Source organism: Lissotriton helveticus, chromosome 6 (assembly GCF_964261635.1).
Source record: "Lissotriton helveticus chromosome 6, aLisHel1.1, whole genome shotgun sequence".
Taxonomy (NCBI): domain Eukaryota; kingdom Metazoa; phylum Chordata; class Amphibia; order Caudata; family Salamandridae; genus Lissotriton; species Lissotriton helveticus.
The window spans coordinates 1831479702-1831507383 of NC_136067.1; the positions used below are offsets into that span (position 1 = coordinate 1831479702).

General features: G+C 42.4%; 1 protein-coding gene across 1 annotated transcript in view; it reads right to left on the reverse strand.

The window, feature by feature from the left end:
* Positions 1–27682, reverse strand: part of KCNH1 (potassium voltage-gated channel subfamily H member 1) — a 1297290-nt gene that overhangs the window by 1136325 nt on the left and 133283 nt on the right. Inside the window, 1 exon segment of the mRNA XM_078649724.1 lies at positions 4288–4411. Within this exon segment, the coding sequence (XP_078505850.1) occupies positions 4288–4411 (124 nt within the window).

The window sequence follows — 27682 nt, forward strand, 5'->3', positions numbered from 1 at the left end:
AGCTGGTCGAAAGTGATGAGGCAACATTGCAACTTACAATAAATGTCTTGAGTGTAATGGAAATAGTTGATAACATCCTACTATACATAGGACCTAGCAGGCACTTAGAAGGACAAGTATCTAAAAAGTTCTATTTCTGTGGAACTATTTTTTAGGCGAATGCACACATATGCAAGGGAAAAAATAAGTCGCTTAAAGCTAAGGCATCCCGTCGTTGAAGTAAGCTGGTCCACTGACCTATATTTCGTGCTGTGTTAGGAAGGAGCATTATTTGAGCAATATTTGAACAGATCAATGGCGAAAATGTGTTGATTGACAAGCCTTAATGCGTGTATACATTTTTATGATAATGTTTGGGAAGCATAAAGCTGCCAAGGTAGCCAAAGCGGTCTTTAGGCCAGACCTAAGAGGGCTCAATCATTGCTACTGTAAGGACAATAGGTTTGGGGAGAAACAGTTCTATTTCTGCTATTCTTTTTCAGGATACTGAACATTTTTAAAGCATTTTCCTACGATACGAGGTGGAAAAAAACATAAGAATGTCTTTCTGCCAAAATGCAATGTCTAATAATTTGCACCGGCACGCCCTCTTCATACTGGCAGCCATAGAAGATGCAAATTGATAAGACACAAACTCAAAATAAAAGAATAATCTAACAAATATAATGCCTATGCCCTGAAAAGACCATAGCGACATTGTACAATATAAAACAGAAGTTTAACAAGTTCTTGAGTCCAAAGGATTGCATTTGTAAAATGCCCAAGATAATATGGGAGAGGTGTGGAGTATATATACTCAAAGCACTGTGAAAACAAATAGCAGTTTACAATAGAGTCTAGGAAACCCCTTGCATGAAACTGAAGAAAAAATAAAAAAACACCTAACCCAAGCTCAGACATCATCAGTCAGCTAACACAAAACGCCAAGACCTGAAACATTCAAACCAGTGCACAGCCTACTAGCTGTCTAAGAACACCAGAACAGGTCACTGCCCACTGGAGAGCAGAATGGGATCAATGTCCAACTGTGTCAATGAACACTTGGACATAAAAGCTTGGGGAGAGGATGTAGCCTTACGGCTAGTGCGGTCGACCTCGAGGCTGGGGAACCGGGTTCGGGTCTCGGCAAGGACGCTCAACATATTGTGATTCTGGGCAAATCACTTAATCTTCCTGTGCCTAACAAAAATGAATGTGTACTTCTGTAACAAAACTGGTGCTCATGTAATGCGCTCTGATACCTGATGTCTCGGGTCTAGTTTGTGCTTCATAAAACTCTAAAAAAAAAAAAAAACAGCGACACATACAACAGTCATTCTACCTATGCAACAAGCTAAAAGCCTAGAACATTCAATGACAAAATATGTAGCACAGCGTCCACGAAACCATGCACCTATTCAGACTCACATCATCTTCGAACAATGGCAGAAGACTTTGCACCTATGACAGAAGCCAGTACACAATCCAAGAAAAGTAAGAGACAAACAACTAATTGTAATGCTTGAGAAAAGCAACAAGTGATGGATGAAATGCTTGAACACAACCGGTAGTCGTTTCTGTGGGTCACATTCCATTCTATTGGGTCCATTTCAGACAGAGCCCACTCGTATGCAAATCAGTCTTGGCCCTACCCCACATGAACAGTCTAGCGAGACTGCCTGGCCATGCCTGTGTAAGGGAACACACACAACCCCATACATTTCAGATTTGTTAGTCCTGTTTAGATAGGTGCCAATCTTATGGTAGAGCAAGTATGGGACCCATATCTGGGTATACATGTGTCATTCAGGTGAACTCCCTGACACAAGTCAGGACAAGGATGGGTATGCCCATTGCTAGGAAGGTAACAAATAAAGTAAGGGGATTATTTATGAGCCCTTGCGTCACTTTTGTGCCGCCGGTGCATCACTTTTTGTGATGCACCAGCGGCGTACAAAATGTGCCTGGTTGCACTATATTTACGAAGAGACTCATATAGGTAAATGCATCACTTTGTAAACCCCTGCTCCACATTATAAGTGCACCAGTTATAATGTATGTTGGGGGTGTTCCCACCCAAGTAATCCTCGTAGAAGCGGCGCAGCGAAATCTATGAAATTGCAAAGCGCCACTTCTAAGACTCAAATGCACTAATATCTTACGCCTGCCTCATGACAGGCGTAAGACTGACGCAGGCACATGTCTCATGGGACTTGCCCATGTGGCCATGTGTAATGACCCATTGCTGAAGTTGCGTCACTTTTGTGACACACTCCAGCAATGCGTCATTTTTTACGCCTACAGATACGTCAGAAATTCTAACGTATCTTTAACTCCTTGCGACATGATAGGTCATGCTGTAAATATGACACATCTTTGGTGTCGCAAGGAGGGTGCAATGAAAAGTGGTGCATCGCTGTTTTCTCGCAGCGATGCGTCACTTTTCATAAATGAGGCCCTACGTTTTTTGTTTTGCAGTCAACAATACTGTAAATTATGTGCTGAGTTGTCAGGAGTGGTACCCATTGCCTTAAGGCTGAATTGCACCCCAAAGTGGGAATCCTTGCTGCAAATGAGGTGCACTGGTTAGACAGTGAGGAGAAGACGTGCTCCTAATTCGGTGGTGGGAGGGGGGAGCAGGGATTTAAACCTATACGAATAGATTGACAGAAGCAACCAACCCCACGCTGAAGGTTGAGAAACATTACAGAGTAAGTTTTGCTCTAAACCAGAAATGGAGCAAATGTGTTTGCACCTTATCCTCCTACTAATAAGGCATGGAGCAAAACAGAGTTTGCGTCAGTACATATTTTGAAAGATATTTGTAAGGGAAAACATAGAGAAAATGTTAATCTCAATTTCTGTTACCTTTAAATGATGAAGAATGGGACAAATATATATTCTAAACTTTTAAACTATTTAAAACCATGTCCAGGACAAAAGCTATTGGCTTCCTTTCCCACTGCGAAACCAGAATAAAGTAGCATAAAAACAGTTTCATTCTTTATCATGAACTTTCAGCTAAAATGATTTATGAGACAAATATATCATATTTTGTAGAATTGCTTTCAATTATTGGTATCCTTTCTAACAATGGTGTAAAAGTCTTTATATAATGTGGACTGGAGAAAAATTTGTTTGCACCATTTCCTATTTTTTTGCATTTTGCCCCAGTCCTCAAAATGTGCCTCGTGGAGTCTGTTGTCTCGTGAGGATGGAACAGGGATATGAAAGGAGCAGACAGGGAGTGGGACATGCTATAGACTCCTCTCCATCATGAATGATCACATTGTTGATACAATTCTGTGGTTCAGACATAGAATGGCCCTGAAGCAGGGAGTAAGTAACCACCATGCATGAACTCCCAGACTGCTCCTTTCATATCCCTACGCCATCTTCTCGATAGAGTCCAAGAGCCACATTGTTGGACTGGTGCATCTGTTTTTTAATACAATTCTGTGGTTCAGTGTAGCATGGCCCTGAGACGGAGAGTAAATTACCACCCTGCATGAGCTCCAATCTCAATTGATGGAATCACTTTAGGAATATTTATAACAGAGAGAATCCATGTTCAAACAAACCAGCATGTGCTACTTTTTGCAAGGATTCCAGTTGGAGTTTCCACCTGTCATTTTGAAAATATTTGCAATTTTATACATACTATTTAGTCCTATGTAAATTAAAATAATTTTGATTTTTAGAGAAAAAGAACTCACAGAGCAATAATGTATTGATTTTTTGATTGTGATTCCTAGTGAAAAAAAATCCAGAGCCATATTACGCATAGTACATTTGGCATCCCGGCTCACCTTTAACTGATTGCATAGGGTAAAGACTAAGCTAGTGCTCCCTATTACAACAAAATCTGTTTGCACCATTTCTTAATTTTTGCATTTTGCACCAGTCCACAAAATGCGGCTTGTGGAGTCTGTCTAGAGGACGGAACAGGGATATGAAAGTAGCGGACAGGAAGTGGTCCATGTTATAGTCTCCTCTCCATCATGAATGATCACATTGTTGATATAACTCTGTGGTCCAGACCTAGCATGGCCCTGAGGCAGGGAGTGAGTTACCATCATGCAGGAACTCCCCGACTGCTCCTTTCATTTCTCTATGCCATCCTCTCAATGGAGTCCAAGAGCCGCATTGTATCGACAGGTGCTTGCGTTTGTAGATATAACTCTGTGGTCCAGGCATAGCATGGCCCTGAAACAGGGAGTAAATCAGCACCATGCATGAACTCCAATCACAATTGATAGAATCACTTTAGGAACATTTATAACAGAGAGAATCTATGTTCAAACAAACCTGCAGGTGCTACTTTTTTGCATAACTTCCGCTCTATGATATCCCGATAGCTTGCAAAATCCATCGTTGCTGTACACGATTGGCCAATCCACTATCTGGGCATTGCCCAAGACAAAATTTGTATCTGTTTAAGAGAGCATAGAAAACAAATTGATGAGTACACCTATGCATTACATTAATATTTACATAACTTTTGCCAAATATCATTTGAACCATCAGGAGCATAGTCTCAAGAGACCACAGTTATCAAGGCAATTCATGCACCTTAAGACAGAGTGAGGTTTACAGAAACAATGCTCGCTAGTTGTGAAGTTACAGGGCAATTGGAATGACAGATCACGGCCAGTAATAAAAAACAATTAGAATAGAATATGATATTATTCCAAATGTGCGGTTATTAAGTGACCCACTAAAATCAGACACTTCTGGATCTTAAACTGAACATCTGCCAGAAAGACTGATGTGCTGCTTAAAGGACTTAACTGGACTTCCTTTCTGGAAGGACTGCTTTTCTGCTTGTGGCCCTGCTACCTGCTGCTCCCTGACTGCTGAAGGAGAGCTGTACTCTACCTTTCCTCCAAGTGATCTACAGGGGCTTACTGGCTTGCCTGAAGTTTTCTGAAGTCTCAGAGACATAAACGACTTCCTGCAATTCTGCTGATGTTGCTGGTCTCTGCCTTCTGTGAGTTAGTCACTTTCCTGAGGTGCCCCCTCAATATTCTGGGCCTCAGAAGTGGGTTCTGCAGCTGTTTTCTTCAAAACGAGCGCATCGTCACCTTTGCGCTGATCAGAACTGATGCATCACCCTTCCACGCCGATGCAGAGGCTGTTCAACTGCATGGAAAAGTTTGACATATCAAGTCCTCAAAGTGCACGCTTTGCTCCATCCAAGGTACTTTCTTAGTGGGTCTTGCATGGGTTCTGTAGCCGGCTTGTCCTCTATCGCGATCAGCTTGAACTTGGGATTTGCTTCGGTCCATCACGACCTCAACCTTTTGACCACTAGTAACCTCTAAAGACTGTTTTTGCATTTAATCTTTCCAAATTCATATCCCAACTTCTACTGATTGGATTTTTGTCGTTTTGGTCTTATTCTACTCAGATAGTCTCTATTTGTCTAAATCTGTGTGGATTATTTTCGTGGTGTATTCATTGTATTACTGTGTGTGTGTCTGTATGTATGTGTGTGCGCTACACAAATACTTTACACATTGTCTCTTTAGATAAGCCTGACTGCTCTGCACCATGCTACCAGAGGGCGAGCACAAACTATCTTTTAGTGTCTAGTCTAGCTTATCCTGACTAGAGTGGTGGTTGCTGCGTGGCCTGGGTGCATACCTCAGCCAACCAGGAATCCCATGTCTAACCATTTTGAAAATATTTCTAATTTTGTGCATAGTATTCAGTTGTATGTGTATTAAAGTAATCTTGCTTTTTAAAGAGAAAGCACTGACCAGTGATTTATTGACTGTCATTCCTAGTGAAAAAAAACAGACAAGGCTGTTTTACTCATTGTACATTTTGGGACTGTGGCTCATATTTAATTGAATGTGTAGGGTACAGACCAAGATAGTGCCCCCTATTACCAAAAATGTTCCAAGTCCAGCACAAACCAGCATCTGCACAGCAAATAGCACATTAGTGAACAGGGAGCCAGATGTTTCATGCTGTCAGTCTGCCTTTCACTGCAAGTGGTGGACTGGCTTCTCTATCAAGGAGAATGCAGGGACCCTCTGTCCCTCCATTACCCCACAAGTGGGTATAGTATGTTACTGCACCTTTTTCAAAGCCTAGAGGTGCCTTGGAGGGCGCAGTGACTGTGCACCACTTCATAGTGGCAGACAATCAGTGTGCCTCCCAGCAGCTTTCTTACATCTGTACCAGCATCTCTAACACAGCATGAGAGCAAATGATTCCTTTTTTTCCCTTGTCACACCCCTATGCAAAGGAGGGAGTACCCTCTTGTTATCGTGCCAATGTGATCAGTGTTACTGAGACGTTGCATAGGCATATGCGGCACCTGCTGTAATATTAAAGTGCCCTGGTCAAAAAAGTCAAACTCAAACACCTACTGCGGATGGGACACTATTTAATATAATAATAATAAGGTAGTTTGTAGAGCGCTTGGTTACGCCATCCCGGCGTGTCCCCGCGCTGTGGAGAACAGAAATAGACCAGCCAGAAGCATTAGCAAACCACCCATCCGCACCTACGCTCCTATATAATGTACAGGTGAGTTTTGAGAAGTCTCCTGAACTTGGCCTCCGACCTTTCCAGTCTAAGACCCACCGGGAGTTTATTCCAACTTTGAGCCACTTTGACTCTGAAAGAGTCCTCCCATTCTGGCTTTCTTGATGCGGGAGATAGCAAGCCGCCCTGTCCCACCTGAGCGTAAGGCTCTACTTGGTTCATACCTGGAGACCAAGTCTCCCAGATATGGTGGAGCCTTATGCCAGAGAATGCGATGGCATAGAAGGAGGGATTTGAACAGGACTCTCTTTTTGACCGGTAGCCAATGTAGTGCCGCAAGAGCCGGCCTAGAAGCTGCTCTTCTTGGAAGTCTTAATACCAACCGAGCGGCCGCATTTTGTAGGACTTGCAGCTGTTCACTGAAATACATAGTTGTAATATTGGTTCTATTTCTTTATTAAGGAATATTTTGTAGCGCTAGTAATTGCCATCTCACACCACTTCAGACTGCAATGTTATACACTAGGGTTGGGAGAATAATTATGCTCCTCCAGGGGAGTGCGCAGAGTTTTGCCTACTCTGCGTTCTGCTTGGAACATGGAGTTCCAGAAAAACTCTGCCATCCGCTGTGTGGTGGAGTTTTATCTCATGCATGGCTTGCCAACTTTAAGTTGGTGAGCGTGAGAGATAATTTGCACCCTTCTCTTCCCCCGAGTGCAATTTTTGGGCACTAGAACACCTTCCGATGAGATTTCTCAATGTGGGCGGTTGCGGCAGGTCACGACCGTACGTGTTGAGAAAGTTGTCACCCAAGTAGAAAATCTACTCGAGCAGCAGAAAGAAGCAGTACACTCTGGCATGCCGCGAGGTGCCATTCAAGCTAATTTTAAAGCACAGAACAAGCTCCCGGCACTAACAATCAGCACAACGTGTCTAATTCCACCCACTTACAGAACTCATCAGAATCACTCAGAAGTTTGTAAGCAACTCTGTGGAATTCTGCAGAGTGAAACTCCGTGAGTTCGACCCACCCCTATTGTACGCATGATTGAATGAACTGTATGCACATTACAGTGATTGTCAAATTTTGACCTTAAATTGTGATCACTCTAGAATTCCTTACACAGTATTTGGCAGTCTTGTAAATCAAAGGAAGGAAATGTATTACGTACTGTTCTGAAATTCTAATTTTGGAGATCTGTAATGCGAAAGTTAACAAAACCTTGCTTTTGAATAGAACAATTACCCTCAACAAAATATCCAACGATTCTTTTATCCATTCATAGTATTACAACAGAAACCTTTTGTTAAAATAATTGATGTGTGTGTGGTTGTGTGTGTGCGTGTGTGTGTGTGTGTGTGTGTGTGCGTGTGCACGTGCATGTGTGTGTGTGTGCACTTGTGTGAGTTTTGTATAAATGTTTCTTTGAAAAACACAGTATTACAGTCTGTTCTGCATTGGCTTTAAAGGGTTAAGGATCTCAAGGTTGAACACAAGATTTCACAGAGTTGGACGGCAGCGGTCTTGATGTCTTTGTCTATTTTTTCTTCTGGTACATCTTCACCAAGCAAACTACCATGAATTGTTTGATCTCAGTTTTTTATGGGATATAACATGACTATGATTTGGAGGTTATGGGGTTTACTGGCCCACAAAGCCTTGCCTATGAAGTAAAAGAGGCTTAAGATAGAAATGCAGCAGGTGAAGGAACTTCAAGAAGCGGCGGCCAGCACAGTTAAGCGCGGTGAGGCGGGGGGAGGGGTGGGAGCGGGGGGAAGTCGACAGACGACGGAATGGGTGTAATTAAATAAATAAATAACACGTATTCCGTCGGTCGTCTTCCCTCCTGCCCCGCCCACCACCCCACTGCGCTTACCTGAGCCGGCGGCCGCTGACTTCAAGTGAGAAGAGATGGGTTACCGTTCTTAAGTTTCAAGCATATCTTTGCAGTCTGGTTATGTCCTTCATAGTTTTATGGGTTACAACTTATGCAGACAGACATACATTGTGTTTGATTAGCATGGAGAGAATTAAGGTTCTGATTAGTTATTCTCAATGATATATAAGGTCAATAGTTTGTATTCGATGTAAAGCACTTCATATAATAAGTAACAGAGGCAGGAATGTAATGCCTGACATGTAAATGAGGAAAGAAATATCACATAACTGGGGACAGGTTTGACACCGACTTCTGAACATATCCCACGAATAAGACAGTGTTCCTTTCTTCCCCCACCACCAATTCTGAAAATGTTTATTTTGTCATGATAAAGATGAATTCCTGAGTATTGATTTATTTTCGATATATTAAGAACATTAATGAAATATTAGCACCCTCGCTCGACATCCTAAAGGAATAACAAAATCCTTGCAAAGAATGAGAAAACGAAGTGTATCTGAGAAATAGTTTTTTTTTCCTCTGCCAATTTGTGTTTTGGCAGTCTGTCTTACATGAACATGATCAAATGTTGGTGAACGTGTACTTAAAGATTTTACCACCTAGTCTGGCTTTTAATTTAATTTTAATTTAACGTGCAAATGCCCTTGATCCCATTTACACATTTAATATCCTCTGTAGATGACCTTATCCTGATGTATTATAAAATCTTCTAAGACACTTACGATTTTTCAGAGTTTCAAATGCCTTTTTCAATATAAATGATTTCTTGTCAAATCTTCTAATTGCTTTGGGGGCGTGGCTTGCGCGCCGCTACCTGATGGCGGGTCGCGCTTGAGCTCCAGAGAGACGAGGACTCTCGGGACGATTTACGGATCCCGTTTCCTAGTGTCTCTTCTTCTGCTTACAGCATGGGATGTCAGAAGGAGCAGTGAGTGCAAGCATGTGGATTTTAACAACGAATGCCGTCCAGAACTGTCCTTTTTGGTGATTGTTATCCTCTACACCGGCACTTCAGGGAGCGGCCGCCATTTTGTTTTTGATGTGGTGTCGCTCGTTTCTTCTACAACAGACCCATGTCTTCAAGAGCAATATGCTGAACAGCGGCTTTGAGGTGATATTTACTACTTTTTGACATTGAAGACCCTGGGCAGTTGTCTCTATGCATTACAGGCGCACACTTGGCTTACTGACTTCTGGGCTTTTTTGACTGCCGATTTTCACCTCATGCGTCTCGCTCTACTTGCTTGCCTGCCTTACCTGAGGGGTTAGTGATATGTAACCTGACTGCTAGGTTGCTTGTCTTTTGGCAGAATTTATTTTTCGCGCTTTTGGGTCTTTCTGGCTTCTTTTTTTTTACCTCAACTGCTCTTGTCCGCCATTTTGTGCGCTGTTGTCCAGGTCTTAATCTGCGCATATAGAGCTACAGTACTTCTGGTCAGTGGCAGTTGGTGAGCTCTGGCTTTTTTGTATAACTCTTAATTCGTGCTCATTTACGCTACGTCAAATTCTTTTTGTACTGCCTATTGTGGTCTATTCTTATGGCGGACAACATGGGGCCTTTCCCTACTGCAAAGAATTCTAAAGGGACTTTAAAACGCTCTAAACAACAGTCCCCCTCTCCTGAATCCTCTCAGAAAGATGCTAATTCTACTTTAGATGCTATTTTGGTGCGCTTAAAAGCTGTCCATGTTATTGCGCAGTCTACTAAAACTAACACAGACTTACTACAAGTTGAGGTGGCTGCTATTAGGAGTGACTTTAAGGCTTTATCTGTTAGGGTTACAGATACTGAATCTCGTATTAGTGTGGTAGAGGATACTACGCACCAACAGTCGAGGTCCCTTCTTCAGATGGAACGCTCGATGGCGGCGTTGCGCAGAGACCTTACGGAGCAGGAAGATCGCAATCGGACGTCTAATCTGCGTATTTTTGGTCTTCCTGAGGATGCAGAACAGTCTGCTTCTTCCATGATTGATTTCCTCACCAAATGGATACCTTCTACTCTACAAATTTCCTTTCATAGAGACTTTGAAATTGAGAGAACTCATCGAGTTCCTGCGTTTAAACCTAAAAACTCCACTTATCCGAGAGCAGTAATCCTCAAACCGCTGCGTCATCAACATTCAGAACAGATTTTGGCTCACATGAGGAAAGTTAAATCGATATCTTGGGAAGGCCACCAGATTACTATCTCCCAGGATTTTACTAGAGACACTGTAATTCGGAGAAAAGGATTTCTAAACCTGCGAAAAACGTCTGCTGGACATGCATATTCCTTTTTCCTTTGCTGGTCCATCCAAGTTTCGTATAACTTTCCAGGTCGCCATCGGATTTTTGATGAACCTGCTGATCTTTCCTCTTTTTTGGATAATCAACTGGAATCACAGATGGATTCTGCTCCCACTCCTGGTTCTTCTGGGATTTGAGTTTTTCTCTTTGTTGTTCCACGCGGTTTAGTGCGTCTTACTGTTCCACATCTGTCTTTGCTCCTTCGAAGTTTATGTTAATCGTTGGTTGCTATTCGTTCTCTGGTTGATTTGTTCATACTTTGTCAGCGTTATGTGATTAGTACTCTTCTTATTCTTTCTCCGTCTCAGATGGATTCTTCTTCATCTCCTGATTTTTCTAGGACTTGTATTTTTATCTTTCTTGTTTCTCGTGGTTTCATTAGTCTTCCCATTTCACATATGCCTTTGTTTTTTCGTTCCATATGTCGATTATTTGTTGCTACTCGTTCTTCACATGAGTTGTTGGTCACTTGTCTGTTTTACTTTCACTTGTTATTGGTATTTATCCACTTTTTCTGCTATTTGTTTGTAGCCTTTTTGATTTTTTTGCTTGTTCTCTCTGATGTGGGCGTTTTTGGCTCTTCGCTCATGCATCTCCCATCGTCTGTTACCTGTTTTTCTAGGATGGTCACTGGTTGATACTCGGTTTCCTATTCTTATGTTTGTCTCGTGTCAGCTTTAGCTTGTCTTATTATTGATATTTATCTACTTTCTAACGGTATTTGTTTGTGGTCATTTTGTCTTTCCTGATTGTTCTCTTGTGATGGTCGGTTTTAGACACCGTCTTTATGTATCTTATATTTGCTGATCTTTGTTTTAGGTTGTCCTTTTATTTTTCCTTCCTTTTCTTATCTTTCGATTATGCATCTGGACGTGTTATGCTCTTCTCTTTTCTTACGTAGGGTATGATGTTTGTTTTTGTTACGCCGTTCGAGCTGTTGTGTCAGTTATCCTCTTTAGGTTCACGCATATGGTCTTTTTTGTATATTTGCCTTTCTTGTATCTGCTTTTTGCCTCCCGTACTAGTATTTCCCTTTAGCACGTGTTGATATCCTGTCTATACTTTCGCTATGTGCTTTTCACCTTGTACCTTTGTTTCTAGTCACATCTAATATTGCCTTTCTATCTATATACCATGTATTACTGTGTTTTTATTATAGTTGGATAGTTTCTTGTTTTTACATCATCTTTTGCTTTTTCTATTTTGTTGTTTTAGCTTTTTGTATTGCATTTATAGCTTATTGACCGATTACTTGTTGCCATATAGCTAAGATCCTGTTATCTCAATTTAGCTTTTATTCAACTGCGTATTATTGCCTATGACTCAGTTTCGTATTGTATTTTTCTGTCATTTGTTTCCCCTCATTTTTCGGATATGTTTTCCGGACCTCTTTTATATACCTTCCATTTTCCGATTTCAAGTTTGCTTTTGGGCTCCCTTTCTGGTTTTCCGCTCATTGCTTGCTGTTTCCTTCTCTCCAGTTTGGGATCTATTGCTTTTTCTCCTGAGCTTTTTCCTGACGGTCTTTTGTTTCCCTCTCCATGTTCCCCCTGATATGAGTTGGGTCTCCCATAGACCTACCCTGGCGGGTCTCTTCTTCTCTCTTTTTCCTTTCTTTTCTCTTCTTCTCTTTTCTTCTCTTCCCTCTCTTCTGGTGGCGTTTCTCTACTGTGTGTCCGATGGTAGTGTTTTATTTTTCCGTCCATCTGTCTCCCTTTTGTGGTGTCTTTTTTCTGTCCATTTATGCCTGGCTTAAATGTAGTTTCCCTTAACGTTAAGGGTTTGAATCATCCGGTTAAGAGGGCTAAAATCTTGGATTATTGCAAATCTTTGTCTTCGGATCTGGTCTTTTTGCAAGAGACGAAATTATCTCATAAAGAGGCTTTATGGTTGCGGAATGGCTGGGTTATGGATGTTGCATGCTCTGATGCTCTTGGTAAACGTAATGGTGTGATCACCCTTATTTCTAAAACTTCTGGCTTATCGATCCTTTATTCTGACCATGACTCTGAAGGTCGTTGGATTTTATCTAGACTATCTGATGGTATTCATGATCTTTATGCTTTGAATATTTATGCTCCAAATACTGATGACCCTCTTTTCTGGCAAAATATCACTAAATTACTCTCCCGAACGCCCCATAATGGTAATTTAATAGTTGGTGGTGATTTTAATTTACGGCTGGATCCTCTGTTGGATAGGAACTCTGCTTTTTCTTTTCGTCCTCCTAGAGCCCACAAACATTTATTTCACATGTGTTCTTCCGCTAATCTTCATGATGTCTGGCGTCTTCATAACCCTACTGGCAGTGATTTTTCTTTCTTTTCCTCTCCTCATTCTAGTTTTTCTCGTATTGATTACCTCTTGGTTCATGCGTCTTTGCTACAATCTGCGTCTTCACCGTTCATTCATCCTATTCTTGTCTCAGACCATGCGGCGGTTTCCCTCTCCGTCTAGGGGCTCGCCACTAAGAAATCCTCCCCTTCGTGGAAGGTAAATACGGAGATTCTTTATGATGATGCTGCGATCAGTGCCTTGCAAACTGAAATTGAACAATTTTTTTCTGATAATGAAGGGTCCGTTGATTCTCCTGTGGTTTTGTGGGACGCCTTTAAATGTACTCTTCGCGGTTACATCATTAAAGTTATGGCGCGTAGGAATGCTGCCATTAAGAAGGAACTTTCTGATTTAGCGGACAATATTAAACGTAGTGAACTCCTTTTTCATCAAACGAAAGATTCACAACTTTTACAATCTATTAAAAATCTAAAATATTCCTATCATTCTCTTGTCACTAAGCGGGCTCATATTGGTGTTCAGGCACAAAAGTCTAAGCGATTGTTGTTAAAAAACCGTGCTGGTAAAGTACTAGCAGCCACATTGAAGTTCCAAGACTCTGGGTGTAAGTCATCTCAAATTTCTTCTATCTCTGATAGATCCGGTGTTCAAAAATTTCAGACCAAGGAGATCCTTGCGGTCTTTCGTGATTTTTATGATAACTTACATACTCCTACTAATCCTTCGTCTTTGGAGGCTTGTCAGGAATTTTTAAGCACTATTCCTATTCACTCTGTTTCTGAGGATGTTAGGGAGTAGTTAAGCACCTCAATTACAACTGAGGAAATTACTCTTGCTATCAAGGCTACTCGTTCTGGCAAAGCTCCGGGGCCTGTTGGCTTTCCCATTCTTTTTTATAAAACTATCCTCCCTTTCATGGTGCCTCGCCTCAAGACCCTTTTTGATGCATTCATTCAACGTGGTGCGGTCTCCGGTTCAGCGGCGGATGCTACGATTGTAGTTATTCCTAAGGAAGGGAAGGACGTCACGGACCCTAAAAATTTTCGGCCTATTTCCATCCTTAATATGGAAGTGAAAATGTATGCCAAAATTCTGGCTAAACGTTTGGAGTCCTATATTCCTTCTCTGGTTCATCCTTCACAGACTGGGTTTGTTAAAGGTCAGCTTGCTCGGGACAACATTCGTACCTTTTGCCATATTTTGGGAGCAGCTAAACGATCCACGCTTCCTGCTGCAGCTTTAGCCCTCGACGCCGAGAAGGCTTTTGACAAGGTCTCTTGCCCTTTTTTACAAGCTGTTCTTCGTGCTCACAATCTTGGAGACTCCTTTATTACTATGGTGATGTCTCTTTATGCCCACCCTCGAGCGAATATTCGAGTGAATGGAGCTACCTCGGAGTTCTTTAATCTTCGTCAAGGTACTCGTCAGGGTTGCCCCCTGTCCCCGCTTTTGTTCTTACTTGCTATAGATCCGCTTCTGAGATTAATTGATCTTCATCCGGATATTAAAGGCTTTACGTTTGGTTCACAGTGCCTAAAATCAGCGGCATATGCAGATGATGTCCTCATCTTCTCTGATGATATTGTTTCAGCTATTCCTGGGATCACAGACACGATTGCCCTTTTTTCTAAGGTCTCTGGTTATACTCTAAACAGAGATAAGACGGAGATGTTTCCCCTCAATGCCTATTGTTTTCCCGCCCATATGGGCTCAGCTGGTTTCAAATGGCAATCTAAACAGCTCAAATATTTAGGGATCTGGTTTTGTAGTACTTTATCGGATACTGTGGCCTATAATGAGACTCAGACCTTAATTAAGGTCCGTCGCCTTTTAGAGACTTGGTCTCCTAAGCACATTTCTTGGTGGGGCCGACTCCAAACATTAAAAATGATGGGCACTCCTATTGTCAACTTTATTTCGTCTATGCTCCCGCTAAATCTCTCTTCTTTTTTTCGTGAGATTGATTCCATTACTTCCTCATTTCTTTGGAATGACAAGAGAGCTCGTATTGCATATAAAGCATTGAGGAAATCCTACGATATGGGTGGCTGTAATTTTCCAGATTGGGGAAAATATCAGATTGCTTTTTTAGCCTCTCAGGGAGCGTTGTGGTTCTCTTCACTCCCGGGCCATACCCCTTCTTGGATGTGCATCGAACATGCCCTCTCCTCTCCTCTTCCGGTCTCTTCATTTTTAACCACGTCTTCATTATCTATTCTCATTTCTCGTGCTATTATATTGGACACCATTGCAGCTGTTAAATTGGTTGATCGGAGATTGGCAACTCCGATTCATAAATCTAGGTGGTCGTCTTTGTGGCGTAATCCCCGCATAAAGGTTATTATTGACCCTTCACTTATTCAATATTGGTCTGCCAAAGGTATCACATTGGTACGCCATCTTTATAATTCCGACAATGACCCGTTACCCTTTTCTTCTTTAGCTCGGCAATTTTCACTCTCTAATCTGGATTTTTATACCTTTTTGAAAATTAAAGTCGCTCTTGCCAAAGTGCGTCTTGTTCCTGATTCCCCTTTGGTATCTTTATTATCTATGTGGCTCAAGTCTGGTCACATTGCTTCACGCATATATACATTTTTGTCCTCATCATCTTCAGACTCATGCACTATTGCGCAGCAAAAATGGGCCCGTCACTTTGGTACGGAGATAACGGACCACGTGTCGTCGGACACCTGGCAATTGATAGGTATGTTCTCTATGCGCAATAAAATTGCGCCTTCTCTATTTCAATCCAAATTTTTTTCCCATTAACCTTCTTCATTGGACTCCTAAGCGGCTTTGTTCTCTTCATTTACGGGATGATGATTTATGTTGGAGTTGTGGATTGGAGGTCGGTGATTATCCACATATGTTTTTTCATTGCTCACTTCTCCAGCCCTTTTGGGATCTTATTCATAAACATCTCATGTTAATCTTTCAAATCAAATTTCCTCTTCCTTTTCCTATGATCTTATTGGGACCCTGGGCTTCCCAGGTACCTCTGCCGTTAGATACCTTGGATATGCACTTGTTAGATCTTTTATTGACGGTGGCTGTCAAGGTGATTCTTATGGAGTGGAAGTCTTTTGCTTCCGTTTCTTACCACACGTGGTGGGCATGGGTTTCTTTCTTGAGAAGTGCACACACTTCTGTGGATAGGGCTCATCTTACTCCCACTATTTCTTTTAATGTTTGGAGAACTCTAGATACTTATATGGATTTGGCTTCACAGGGGTTGGTCGATCAATATCCCTTTGTGATGCCTGCCTGATTGGTGTCTGTAGTCTTTTGTTTTGTTGCGCCCTCCTGTGAGATCCTTCCTTTTCCGTTTCCCTTTTTTCCTCTTCCCTTCTTTCTTCTTCCTTCTTTCTTTTTTTCTGTCTTCTGTCATCTTTCCTTCTCTTTTTCTCTTTTATCTTCATGTTTTCTTAATAATGATACCACTCATAGGCTCCTATGATTCAATAATGCCACTCTATTTCTTGATTGTCATTTTTGCTCTACGTATATGAGTTGGGACAATTTATTGGCTATTATTGTCATATTCCGATGAACTTGTGGCTCTTTCCTTATTCTTCATATTGGTATCATTATGAAATGTACCTGACTGTTTTAATCTTTTTAAATTCTTAATAAAACTATTGAACAGAAAAAAAAATATTCTAATTGCTTTGCCAATGCTTTAGAGAATCAAAATACATGGTCATTATTAATGAGATATGCTACTTAAACAGCAGCTTCAAAATTTGTAATATTAAACTGCAAACTGCAAAGGGGCAGGCAGTGTAAACTAATAAGGTGGACAGTTCACAAAAAGTTGGCATTAGCAGATATATTGTGCAAAGTGTATTTTATGCTTACAAGTGTATGCAGTTAATACATTTTCCCAATTTACGTTCTTGTCTAAGTGATAATGTAATGTGTCCATGTATGAATATGGTAATCAGACGGAATGCACGCTGACCACCAATATTCTAACATCACATGTATGTAATGTACACAGTGTATATATTGTACATGGACAGGGCTTGTAAAATATCTTCAATTCCCTTGTAAACAATTAACTTTATTTAAAGGTGCAGTCCCTCTCCACACTTCTTGCAGTTACTGGATTGGTTGGCACTCCTCATCGCATGTACTGCACAAAGTAGGCCACTTCCACCTAAGTGTAAATTAGGGGGCCTGATTAGAACGAGTGCTCGCCTGAACATCTAAACATTTGCGCATGCACAAAAAGTTCTCCTCTGTCGAGATAAACCAATTTTCTCTTGAATGAACTGCCACTTTACCACTTCCTGGGTACCCACACTCATCCAATCGCAATCCAGATTTATGTTGCACCACAAATCCTTGCTTAAATTATCACATGTAACACACACATACGTTGTGCTTTTTTTAACCTTTATGAACTGTGCATAATTTTCATATGCGAACATCACAACTTTAAATGGAATGTGTTTTTCACTAACAAAAGCTTTGTGAATTGTCCATAGCGTATGATACAATTAATAATTTATATTAATGTCCTTTATTTTTTTTTTTTGGGTCTAATCCTGACAAATCACGGCAGAGGTACAATATTACCATTCATAATCATGAAATTATTCATAGAACTCCACTTTACATTCTTCGGGAAGTTGGTGTTGTTCAGGTTTTGCATTCAGAAAGCCAGAACCAACCCTTCGCCGCTAAACTGCACTATGGTAAGATCAGTTCGTTTAACAAGTAACTAGGGGGTATATTCACAAGAACGTGTGATAACTACTGCAAGAGTAGCGTAACGCAACTTTCAACATCACAGCCCATCACGGGAAAATAACCCAGTGTCAACGTGGAATTCACAACGCGGCGATAGTATGCGATAGTCTTCCGAAACCGCTGACAATGTCCGCAATACAACCACCTCGATGGAGACAAAAACACAAACCACAACACCAAAACACCTGCGATGGGCCTAAGCGTGATGCGGAAACAGCGATAAGCAGCACCAGGCCTGCAACACACACCTGGTAGGTGGGAAAAATCACCATAAAAGCAGAAAAACACCCAAACACAAACTGACCAAAGCACAAGCACCATGGAGGCAGCTGGAGCAGGCGCAGAGGACAAGCACAACCCCACAAGCACCTCGGATGACCAGCCCAGGACCTCGTGGACAGAGAAGGGCAAGGAGAAGAAGAAGAGGAAGACGAAGTTCAGTCCGCAGGCGAACAGGATCATAGTCACGGAGGTGATGGAACACCATCAACAACTGTTCATCACCTCCATGTCATTGGGCACCAAAAATGGAATATGGAGGGACATTGCAGACAAGGTGAATGCCGTCGGTGAGCACAAGAGGACAATGGACGAGGTCAAGATGCGATGGAATGACATCAAGGGGGTGGACCAAGGAGAAACTCTCCGCCAACCAGAGGGCAGCAATGCAGACTGGAGGTGGGGGCCCAGTGCCACAGCTCGAGCTGGATTACATGGAGGAGCTGGTGTCGACAGTCATCAGTGTGGACACTGTGGCCGGAGTCAGGGGATCAGACACTGCTCGACAGGACACAACTCAACCGCAACAGGGTGAGTGACCACCACGTCCTGGGGGGCGGGTGGAGATGGGCACAATGGCAGACATGCACAATCAAGCAGAGCACAGTGCACACACACAATGACTCTGGGTCCTCGCCCAGATCTACAGACTGTCACAATGTAAAATGCCATGCTGTCTGTATGTCAACATGTACCATGCGGCTACATACATCTGGACACACTGTAATACACCATCTCCCCTTCACATCACAGGGGCACCGTCAACACCTCCTGCAGAGCAGTCCCAGCCACTATTCACTGATGACGAGGAGGACAACACCAACATCGACACCCAAGCCATCCAAGCCATCATTAACCTCAACCGCCACTCACCTCCAGTATCAGGGCAGCCCAGCTACATCGAGGAGACCCCACCCACTACCCAAAGCACCGAGCAGGAGGCACCCACAGCCCCGGCACTCCCACAAGACCCCCAGGAACAACACATGGCCTTCCAACGCCGTATGCTGGAGTGCCAGAGGGACACGGCAGAGCAGGTCCCTCTGGCACTCCAGATAGCTCCTTGTGAATATGCCCCTAGTCGCTTTGAGGTGACTGTAAGTTGCTGTAATGGGCTCTGGTCATTGCTGTATTAATCCATTAATAAATGGAACTGTTTACTTTGTAAAGTATTTGATGTTATGTTTCGGGACATGTAAAGACTTGGATTTGTGGATACAAGTGGCTTGTTCCATTGAAAATGGGAAACTTTGGCCCACCTCCAATGTAAGGAGTGTACCTGGCCCTAGTAAGCCGCGATTCACTTACTTGAAAATATATGTAACTTTCTTAAATCAGTGGTGAGAGAGTAAGCAGAGGGTCTTTGAAAACTGCAAATGCTGTCCAGACTGAAATGTCCCATTTATCCTCGAAGATACCCGGGTTACTTGAAGTTTTCTTCCCCCACTGTTAGCTAGGTCTAAGTGCACAGCTGGTGGGGCGAACTCCATCCCTGTCATCCTGGCACTCCTGCTATGTTCATTAATGTGTTTTGTGTAGCATCAGTAAATGTTGCTTGTTGGGGCTACGTCAGAGCACTATGTCAGCACATGTTGGATTGATTGTATGTTGACCACAATGTCTTGACAATTTGCTATTGTGTGCACTAGAGGCATCATCTGGGGCCCCAGTGTAGGTGGTCTCTCTGGTTGGTTCTTTTTAGCCAGAAGCCTCCACATGGGGATCATGTAACCCAATCAATGGAACTTGAAATGACATCTCCCTGTATTACACCACCATTTTGCGTTCTTTACTGCCTAAAACGCACAGCTTATTTTGATCCGATTTTCATATTTGCTTTTACTTGGACGTCTTTTTTTATTTCAAGGTTTAAACGTTATTTAGTTCCTGACATTCTTTTTTCACTCTGCTATCGGGATTCAAACTAGCCTGGCTGATGAGGGGTGCTACCCCAAAACCGGTCCCAAGATGCTTGTTTCCGGCCCAGGGAAGACCTGACTTGGCAGTTTGGGCTGGACTAATCCCAAGACGAACAGAGTCAAGGCTGATTTGCATATGGCTGGGTCTGAACTGGGGTGGCGAAGTGAGCTAAAGAACCATGATGGAATAAACCCAGATCTGTGACATGAGGGTGAGCATCTGAAAAGTGTCAGCGCTCCGTCCATTATCTCCTTGTGTTTGCTTCACACTTTGCACGGATATACTTTAGTGTGGTTTGAAGAAAAACCACAATATTGCTACAAGTTGCTTACCTTTCAGTGTGGTATGAGCTGAATACTTACCACATACCGGTAAGTCAACCTACATCTGGGGTCCTTCTGTTCTCCTCCTCTCCCCATTCCCAAGATGTAATTCCAAGATAACCACTTCCACTATTCGAATAGGAAAATCCCAAAGCACTAGTCAATAACTAACCTGCAATCCACCACTCGGAGAACCATTGAAGGTTTGGCAGCAGTGATGAAGGAATGGGTTTGGTGTAAAGAAGATTATTGATATTGTGAATGTAACCTGCATGTTACTCCCAAGTCCTCTGTTCATCAGTGCCCTATTACATTATAAGATTAGATATAGGCAACAGAAGAACAAGGGATCTTTTCCGTCACAAAAACACCTAAGTAATCATCAAGGAACGCAGAGCTTGTCGTTATTAAAATATCTTGCAGATGCTTTCCTTATTTTAAAGTATACCGTCGTATCCTTTCTGCCCTCAAATACGTTCTAAATGCTACAAGAGGCCAAAGAATCCCCAAGAGATGCCCTATGATCCTTAAGAAGTGGAAAATTACCTGAGTGGGAAACAAGAACTACTGACCATGAGCATTATTATTTACATAGGCGATCACTGAGGAACTGGGGGGGGGGGGGCTGTTCACTTATTTGATGGGAACAGAAATTATGAGAACAAGCTTGGAAACAAATACTGTAGGCACACATTCTATAAACTTGGTTCAACCTGTATATGAACCCGCAGAGACACTTATATCACCATGTTATGCACTGGAGAATCAATGGGTGTACAATGCCTTGCTTCACTGCAAAAGGGAGGGACTTAACCAAAACCAGGGGCACCAATAGATAAAAATGTGCCCCGCAAATATTATAATAATGCATGGGGTCTTCTTGGGTCTTGCTTGCAGCCTGCCCAAATACCCCCCAGTATATCCCTTAATAAACTGCTACATCTAGTAATATCAGCTGCTCTCGGGAAATTACTTAGGTTGTCTTTACTTCATCGTTTTTGACTTGACGGCCAACTCCCTTCTCCCCCTCCGCCTTCAATGGGAGGAAGAATTCGGACAGACTCTGCACGAGAAAGAATGGGAGCGAACCCTCGAATCCCCATAGAAGGTCTCCCACAACACGCGCTTTAAGAACATACAGCTCTTCATCCTACACAGAGCATACTTTACACCCAAACAGTTGCAGGTCACTTCCTGGCTACACCGTTCGAGTGTCCATGCTGCCACACTGCGGAAGCCAGGCTTATACACATGATGTGGCCATGCCCATTCCTTCAGGCATACTGGCATGCAGTGCACAACATACTCACGGAAGTCACCGGACTACCAGAAATTTCCTCCTAGGAGACCTGCTCCCTAGGTCTCTTCAAGTGGCAAAAACATTACAAAGTGCAGTCGAGATTCGGTGCCCTAGCACTACTGCGGGCCAAACGCCCCATCACACTACACTGGTGCTCCCCACTCCCACCGCCAGTTAAAGGCTGCAGGGAAGCACTGCATAAATGTGGTGCGCGCAGGAGGCTGCACTGCGCTCCGCGGAGGTCCGGCACCTTCGAAGTAGACTAATCTCCCCACAGTGGGCTGATCATCTCTTCCGCTCTAGATAGCCTTGATAACCCGTCCACAGCTGGGGCACCCTAGGGTCGTTGGAACACAGGCACACCAACCTGCCTCATAGCTCTACTGCAAACAACAGTCTACACCCTTACTGCCATGTTCCACCCCCTTTTCCTCAGCCCCCCCTTTCTTTTGTCTCCCCCAAGTTACAATGTTTGAGACATTACACCCACTGCCCGGCCCTGACATCAGCAACCTACTACAGCTGAACTGCACACACGAAGCCGCTCCTCATGGCAACACCCTGACTAGGCATAGTCCGCGTAAAAGCAGAATGCACATGCTTGATTGATACTTCAACTACTGATGGTATGCTATGCTGTGGAACTTTGATGTATGACCTGGCAGATTTGTTCATTTGATAAATGCTAATAAAAAAGATTTGTTTTGAAAATTGAAGGGGATAATGCTGGAAATCATCCAGTGGCCAAGGCCGTAAGACAGACCTTGGAAAAGCATCTTTCACTTGCACATCTCTGCATTGATTCCCAATAAATTTGAAGACAGGGGATGCTGTGGTCACAACGTTAGCAATTAGTGGGTTATAAATATAATAAAAGGCATACGAAGTCTCAAATCAGAAGCAGTTCTAGGACAAGGCAACCTTATTTGGATGACCAGGGTAAAACAAATAGTTGGCTTAGTGTGCCAGATTGCTCCCACAAATAGTAGTAAATGTTCATCTTTATGTAGAAGCTGGAAAGCAAAAAGTCCCTTCAGATATCGCATCAGAAATCCTTGTATCCTTTTAACCTGTTCACCAAATACCCTTAAAACAAAACATAAGGACAACTCATTTCCCAAATCCAATATAGATCCAAGCATTTGGAGTAATAATAAGAAAGCAGAAATGCAGCTATGACCTTCCTCTGAAGTTGAAACGCATATCTTTGCTAATCAAGCACATGTTGAGGTAATTGGCATAAAGATTTTAAATGGGCACCACAGTCTGCTAGGTGAATTTGAAAGACAGTGCCATTGCGATGTCCCAACACAAGATGGTTGGTCTGCAGCAAGATGGTGGACGTGTTCTTTGCCTAAAACAGCATGCATACATTTTAACTTTTCAGACATTTGCAGCTATTCAGATGGAGGATGTCACTCAAAATTAATCCAGACAAGAGAATACAGAGTACTGATGCTTTTGGTGCCCACAAAGTAGCTACATTTAGTAAAATGGCTAAAATGTGATTGAAACACCTCTCGGCATTAAAATGTAAAATGAGGGAGTTTTTCATTAAGAAAACTTTCTATGAAAACCCGCAAAACAAAAGTTAGTTAAAATTGAAAAATACAAAAAAATGGCCAACTTCATGTGTACAAATCTGGTCGGGCACACTTAAGTGCGGTTGTTAGCTGGTTTGTGGTAAGGCAAGGGCTGCATTCATTTCCTTTACCTGCAGATTATAAAATTGATTTTTTAACATGAAGGATGTGCCCTCTGGGCCAACAATAATCTATTCTTTCTGGCCCAAACGCAACAACTGGGGCTAGTTAGTAGCCCTCTACATTGGACTTCCTCTTTTCCTAGTCTAAAGTAGCGTGGAGCTACTAAGGGCAGAGCAGCCGTTTTGGCAAATTTGGAGCCACATTTCCTGTAGCGTCTTAGGATCCAGGATATTTAAGCAACAGAGCTGCGGGCGGAATGAAAAAGGAAGAACAGCGCATTTACTTACCTGCACCTCCAACACAATGACCTGCCCCTATACAGAGACAGAGAAAAATAAGGCTTAAAGTTGAAATCCAGGTTTCATACCTGGAGACCAGTGGAGAGTGGATTTCCATAGGTTTATTTAACAAACTTTCCTGACCGTCAAGAAAGGCCACCCAAAGGGGCATATTATCAAGCCCAATTTCGCCGCTTTAGCTGCCGTTTTCGGCCAAAAGGCGGCAATTTAAATATCGCTCTATTATCAAGCACACGCTAATGCATGTTTCCTTGAGTTAGCAGCTGTCTTTTCTCCACTTTGCTCGTCAGCGATTATTATCGCTAATGACATGCAAAGTGGGCGTTCCTCACAAAACAACCTGGGTAAACATCGCTAAAACTGCATTGAGATATTTACAAGGATGCCCCAGACCCACAAATCGATGATCAAAGTCGGGCTAAGGCCCCTTTATCGCAGGATTTTAACTCCTGCTATTAATCCGACTTAGCCATCTGTAACATGGGAGGTGGATCTCAGGGCTAAGACCACACCTGCCTATTATCAAGGTTTACATTACCGCAGGACATTTTTCGCTGCTTTTCTCACGCTAATGCATGTTATCACCCTCTATCGCTGGATTTCACATCGCCCGGGTGAAAAGTGTTAATAATACGTCGCTAACCCGGCGCTGAAATCCAGCGATAGATGGCGATAGTGAAAATCGCGCTATGCGCGATTTGCGATAATTATCCCATGTGCTTGATAATATGCCCCAATGTGTTTTATCTGAAGTCATGGACTGGACATTGGAGTTATGCAATATTTTTTATAGAATGAATTGTATGATTACATGTGATTTAGTTCATCAAGCGAAACTCATTGTATTTTTTTTGTGAATGGAAAATCATGCAGAGAACTATTTTAGCTTAATAAATATACATAACATCTGGCATCTAAGGTCAACATAATGCGTTAATATTTAAAGAATATATTAGTTCGATTTTGTTTTGAAAGATCTCATAGACTTTTATAAAAAACAATGGCACGGCCACCAGAAAACACATATATGAATAGATAAATTATGCAGCTGAGGGAAAAATGAGACAACATGATCACACAGAAAAGCATTTCACAAAACCATGGCATGAATAGAATACATCACACAAGCCTGTCTAACACAAAGACAAACCCACTCCCCGTGTTGTTTGTCCCCCAGATGTAAACATCAAAGCACATACAATTTTAGCAGCGGTGGGGGTAAATGCACAGGTTACATTATGTTTCAAAGAGGGGAAACTGCGCATTTGTTGCAATACATCTTAGCTTGAGGTTTTAAAAAGCAAAATACAGGGGTGGTCGTAAAAAAAAGTATACAAAGTCACCATAAAATAGGAACAAGCTGAAGCAGCAATTTAAAAAGCAGGTTCGACTAGAACTATTTTACCGCAATAAATGCTGGTTTCAGCAAGCAAACTATAGAAAGGTCGATCGTTCCATGCCAAAGTTTGTTATTTTACAACATCATGGGATGTATTTTAAAATGGGAGCATTTAGTGTAAAATGAAAATATGTACATTGTAAAAAAATAATAGTCAATGTAATGAATTGTGAATGTTTAGTGGGATTACAATTCATGTAATTGTAAAGATCACCAAAACAATACTTCTGAATAAATTTTGATTTTTGGGGTATTTGCAAATTAACAGAACTTGGAACAGAACAATAGGGATGCTGTAGTCAAAGGTAATGGGTAAATATTGGGAAGGAGCGCTAACAGGGTCAAAATAACTGCAGATGACATCATTCTGTACCTGTCTGTCTATGAGATAATGTCCATACTGTAAATTGAAAAAACAGAAAACATGTTAATGCAAATGGCGAAGTCATAAATGTTTAGGTTTCTCTGCAAGTCGTGTAAAAAGATTATTCAATGAATCACTAAAATGTCAATTGGAATCCTTCAAAGGTTTGTAACATAAATTGAGAATGAGGGTCAGGTTTTACGAATGAGTGTCACTGTATCCTATTCAGCTTTGCTCTGAGATCTAACAAACATATTACGATCAGGGCTCCGGGTTTTATGGTGTTTATGTTTTTTAACTTTTCCGTCTGTATTTTTCCATTTTTCTTTTTTGCCGTTATTGGTATTTATCCATATTATTTTGTGTTTTGAGAATAAATGGTGCTGTAAAATGGTATATTTCCAGTAATTTAACTCATAGACATGCACTCATATGTGGATACCTGTCGCATTGAGGTATATTAAGCAGCCCAATATAACAAAACACTACACCCGCAGGTACATATTAGCGGTATACTACAAATATATGTTAGCATGTGCAAACAGCATGGAGATATTTTCGCAAGAATCAGAATTTTCAGTATTCTTTCACTTTTTAAAATAAATACAGACAGGAAACAAATTGTTATCTGTCTGTATTTATCTGTAAAAATCAGTAAAAACGGAAAACTGGACGCCTTAATTATGATTCTCAAATCACGTGCTGGAAACGTTTTATGTTTTTCAGTAAGCGATTTACTTTTAGACCAGTTTATTCAAGGTTGCTGATTGTAGCAAGCGTTTCATTCACTTGCTTAAAGATCCTGTTTTTTTTTTAATGAAGAGTTAACTTTATTGTAGCACAAGCAACTTGTTTTGACAATGCGTCTTTCTTGCCATTTTATACCAGGAGGATGTCAACTATGTTTTTGTATTTTATTTTTATTTTCAAAGACCTTTATTGAAAATTATGCACATCAGGTTACAATATGAAACATAGTGCTGCAGCACATGACAGAAGGAATTACAAACATCGAATTGATTATAAACAGCAAGGAGGTAATGATACAAGGGGGCAATGATCAAGGGCGGCACATCGTGGAATGAGAGGCACAATAGCTGAATGGCATGGGAGGGCAGCAAGAGGCAACAGGTGCGGCGGAATGGGGGTGTGGGGGCCTGTGGGAGGACAGCAGTGGGCAGGGGTAGGAGGGGGATACCTATGGACCAGTACCGCCGACCGCCGCGGGCGGAGTACTGGCGGGGATTGCGGGAGAGAACACAGAGGGGGAGGCATTCCAGGAGAGGAGGTACGCATCAAGAGGGCCCCATATATCTTGCAGCCGACCAGTAGCTGGCGTTAGTTCCCAAAATTCTGAAAGAAGCGTCTGACACCGTGCAGCATCTTCAAGCCATGCACTTCCCTTAGGTGTAGGCCTCCGACCCCAATGCAAAGCAACTCTATGGCGTGCGAGAATGAGGAGCATAGCCGTGAGACGGCGGGAGACTCAGGAAATGTCTCACCAAGCTGAGTAGGCAGGTCATGGGATCTGGCAAAACAGGCAAGAAGGTTATCTCTGTAATTATGGAGACCAAAGGGCACAGCCAAGTAAGATGAGAGAAGTCCACCGCGGGGAGGATTACCTGAGACTTCTATCACTAGGGACTAGTCCCATTCTGAATAAATGAGCAGGGGAATGGTACAGCCGGTGAAAGTATTTAAGATGGATAAGGCGCAGGTGGTAGTTAGGAGACAGGCGTTTAGTCTGCTTACAACAATACAGCCAGTTCTCTTGAGAAAGATCAATGCCTAAGTCCTCACTCCAGGCCACGCGGGTGCTATCAGCAGAGATAGAGGAGGCAGCTAGCGTGGTGGCATAGAGCCTAGAAACCAGTCTACGAGGAGAGAAGTGTATGTCAGGTTGAGGGCAGCCATCGAAGGAGGGGGCTGTGGGAATGTGGAATGCAAATCCAAACAGGACGCTCTAAGTTGGTAATATAGCAATGTGTCCATAGGGCCAGACCCAGCCGTTAGCGAAAAGAAATTGTCACTGTGGTAGAGGTCAGATAGGGTGGTCAGACCCATGCCAGCCGCCCGCTTCGCCATTCATGCCGGGTGCAGTGAGGGGAAAGTCGGGTGGTGCGCAACAGGCATGGCACTGGCGGAGAGCAATCCTGAATCCTTCTGAGATATTACTAGCTTTCAAGCTCAAATGCAAACTCGATAACCATTATCTTACAAAATCTTTACATGTCATGAAGTTCAGTCCCCTCACCAAAAGTGGCATGCGGACAAGACCCAAGGCAGAACGTGCCACAGCCAGGGTTGGACTGGACTAAAAGGCAATCAAGAAGTGCCTGACAGCATGGTCTGACAGGTAAGTATGTATG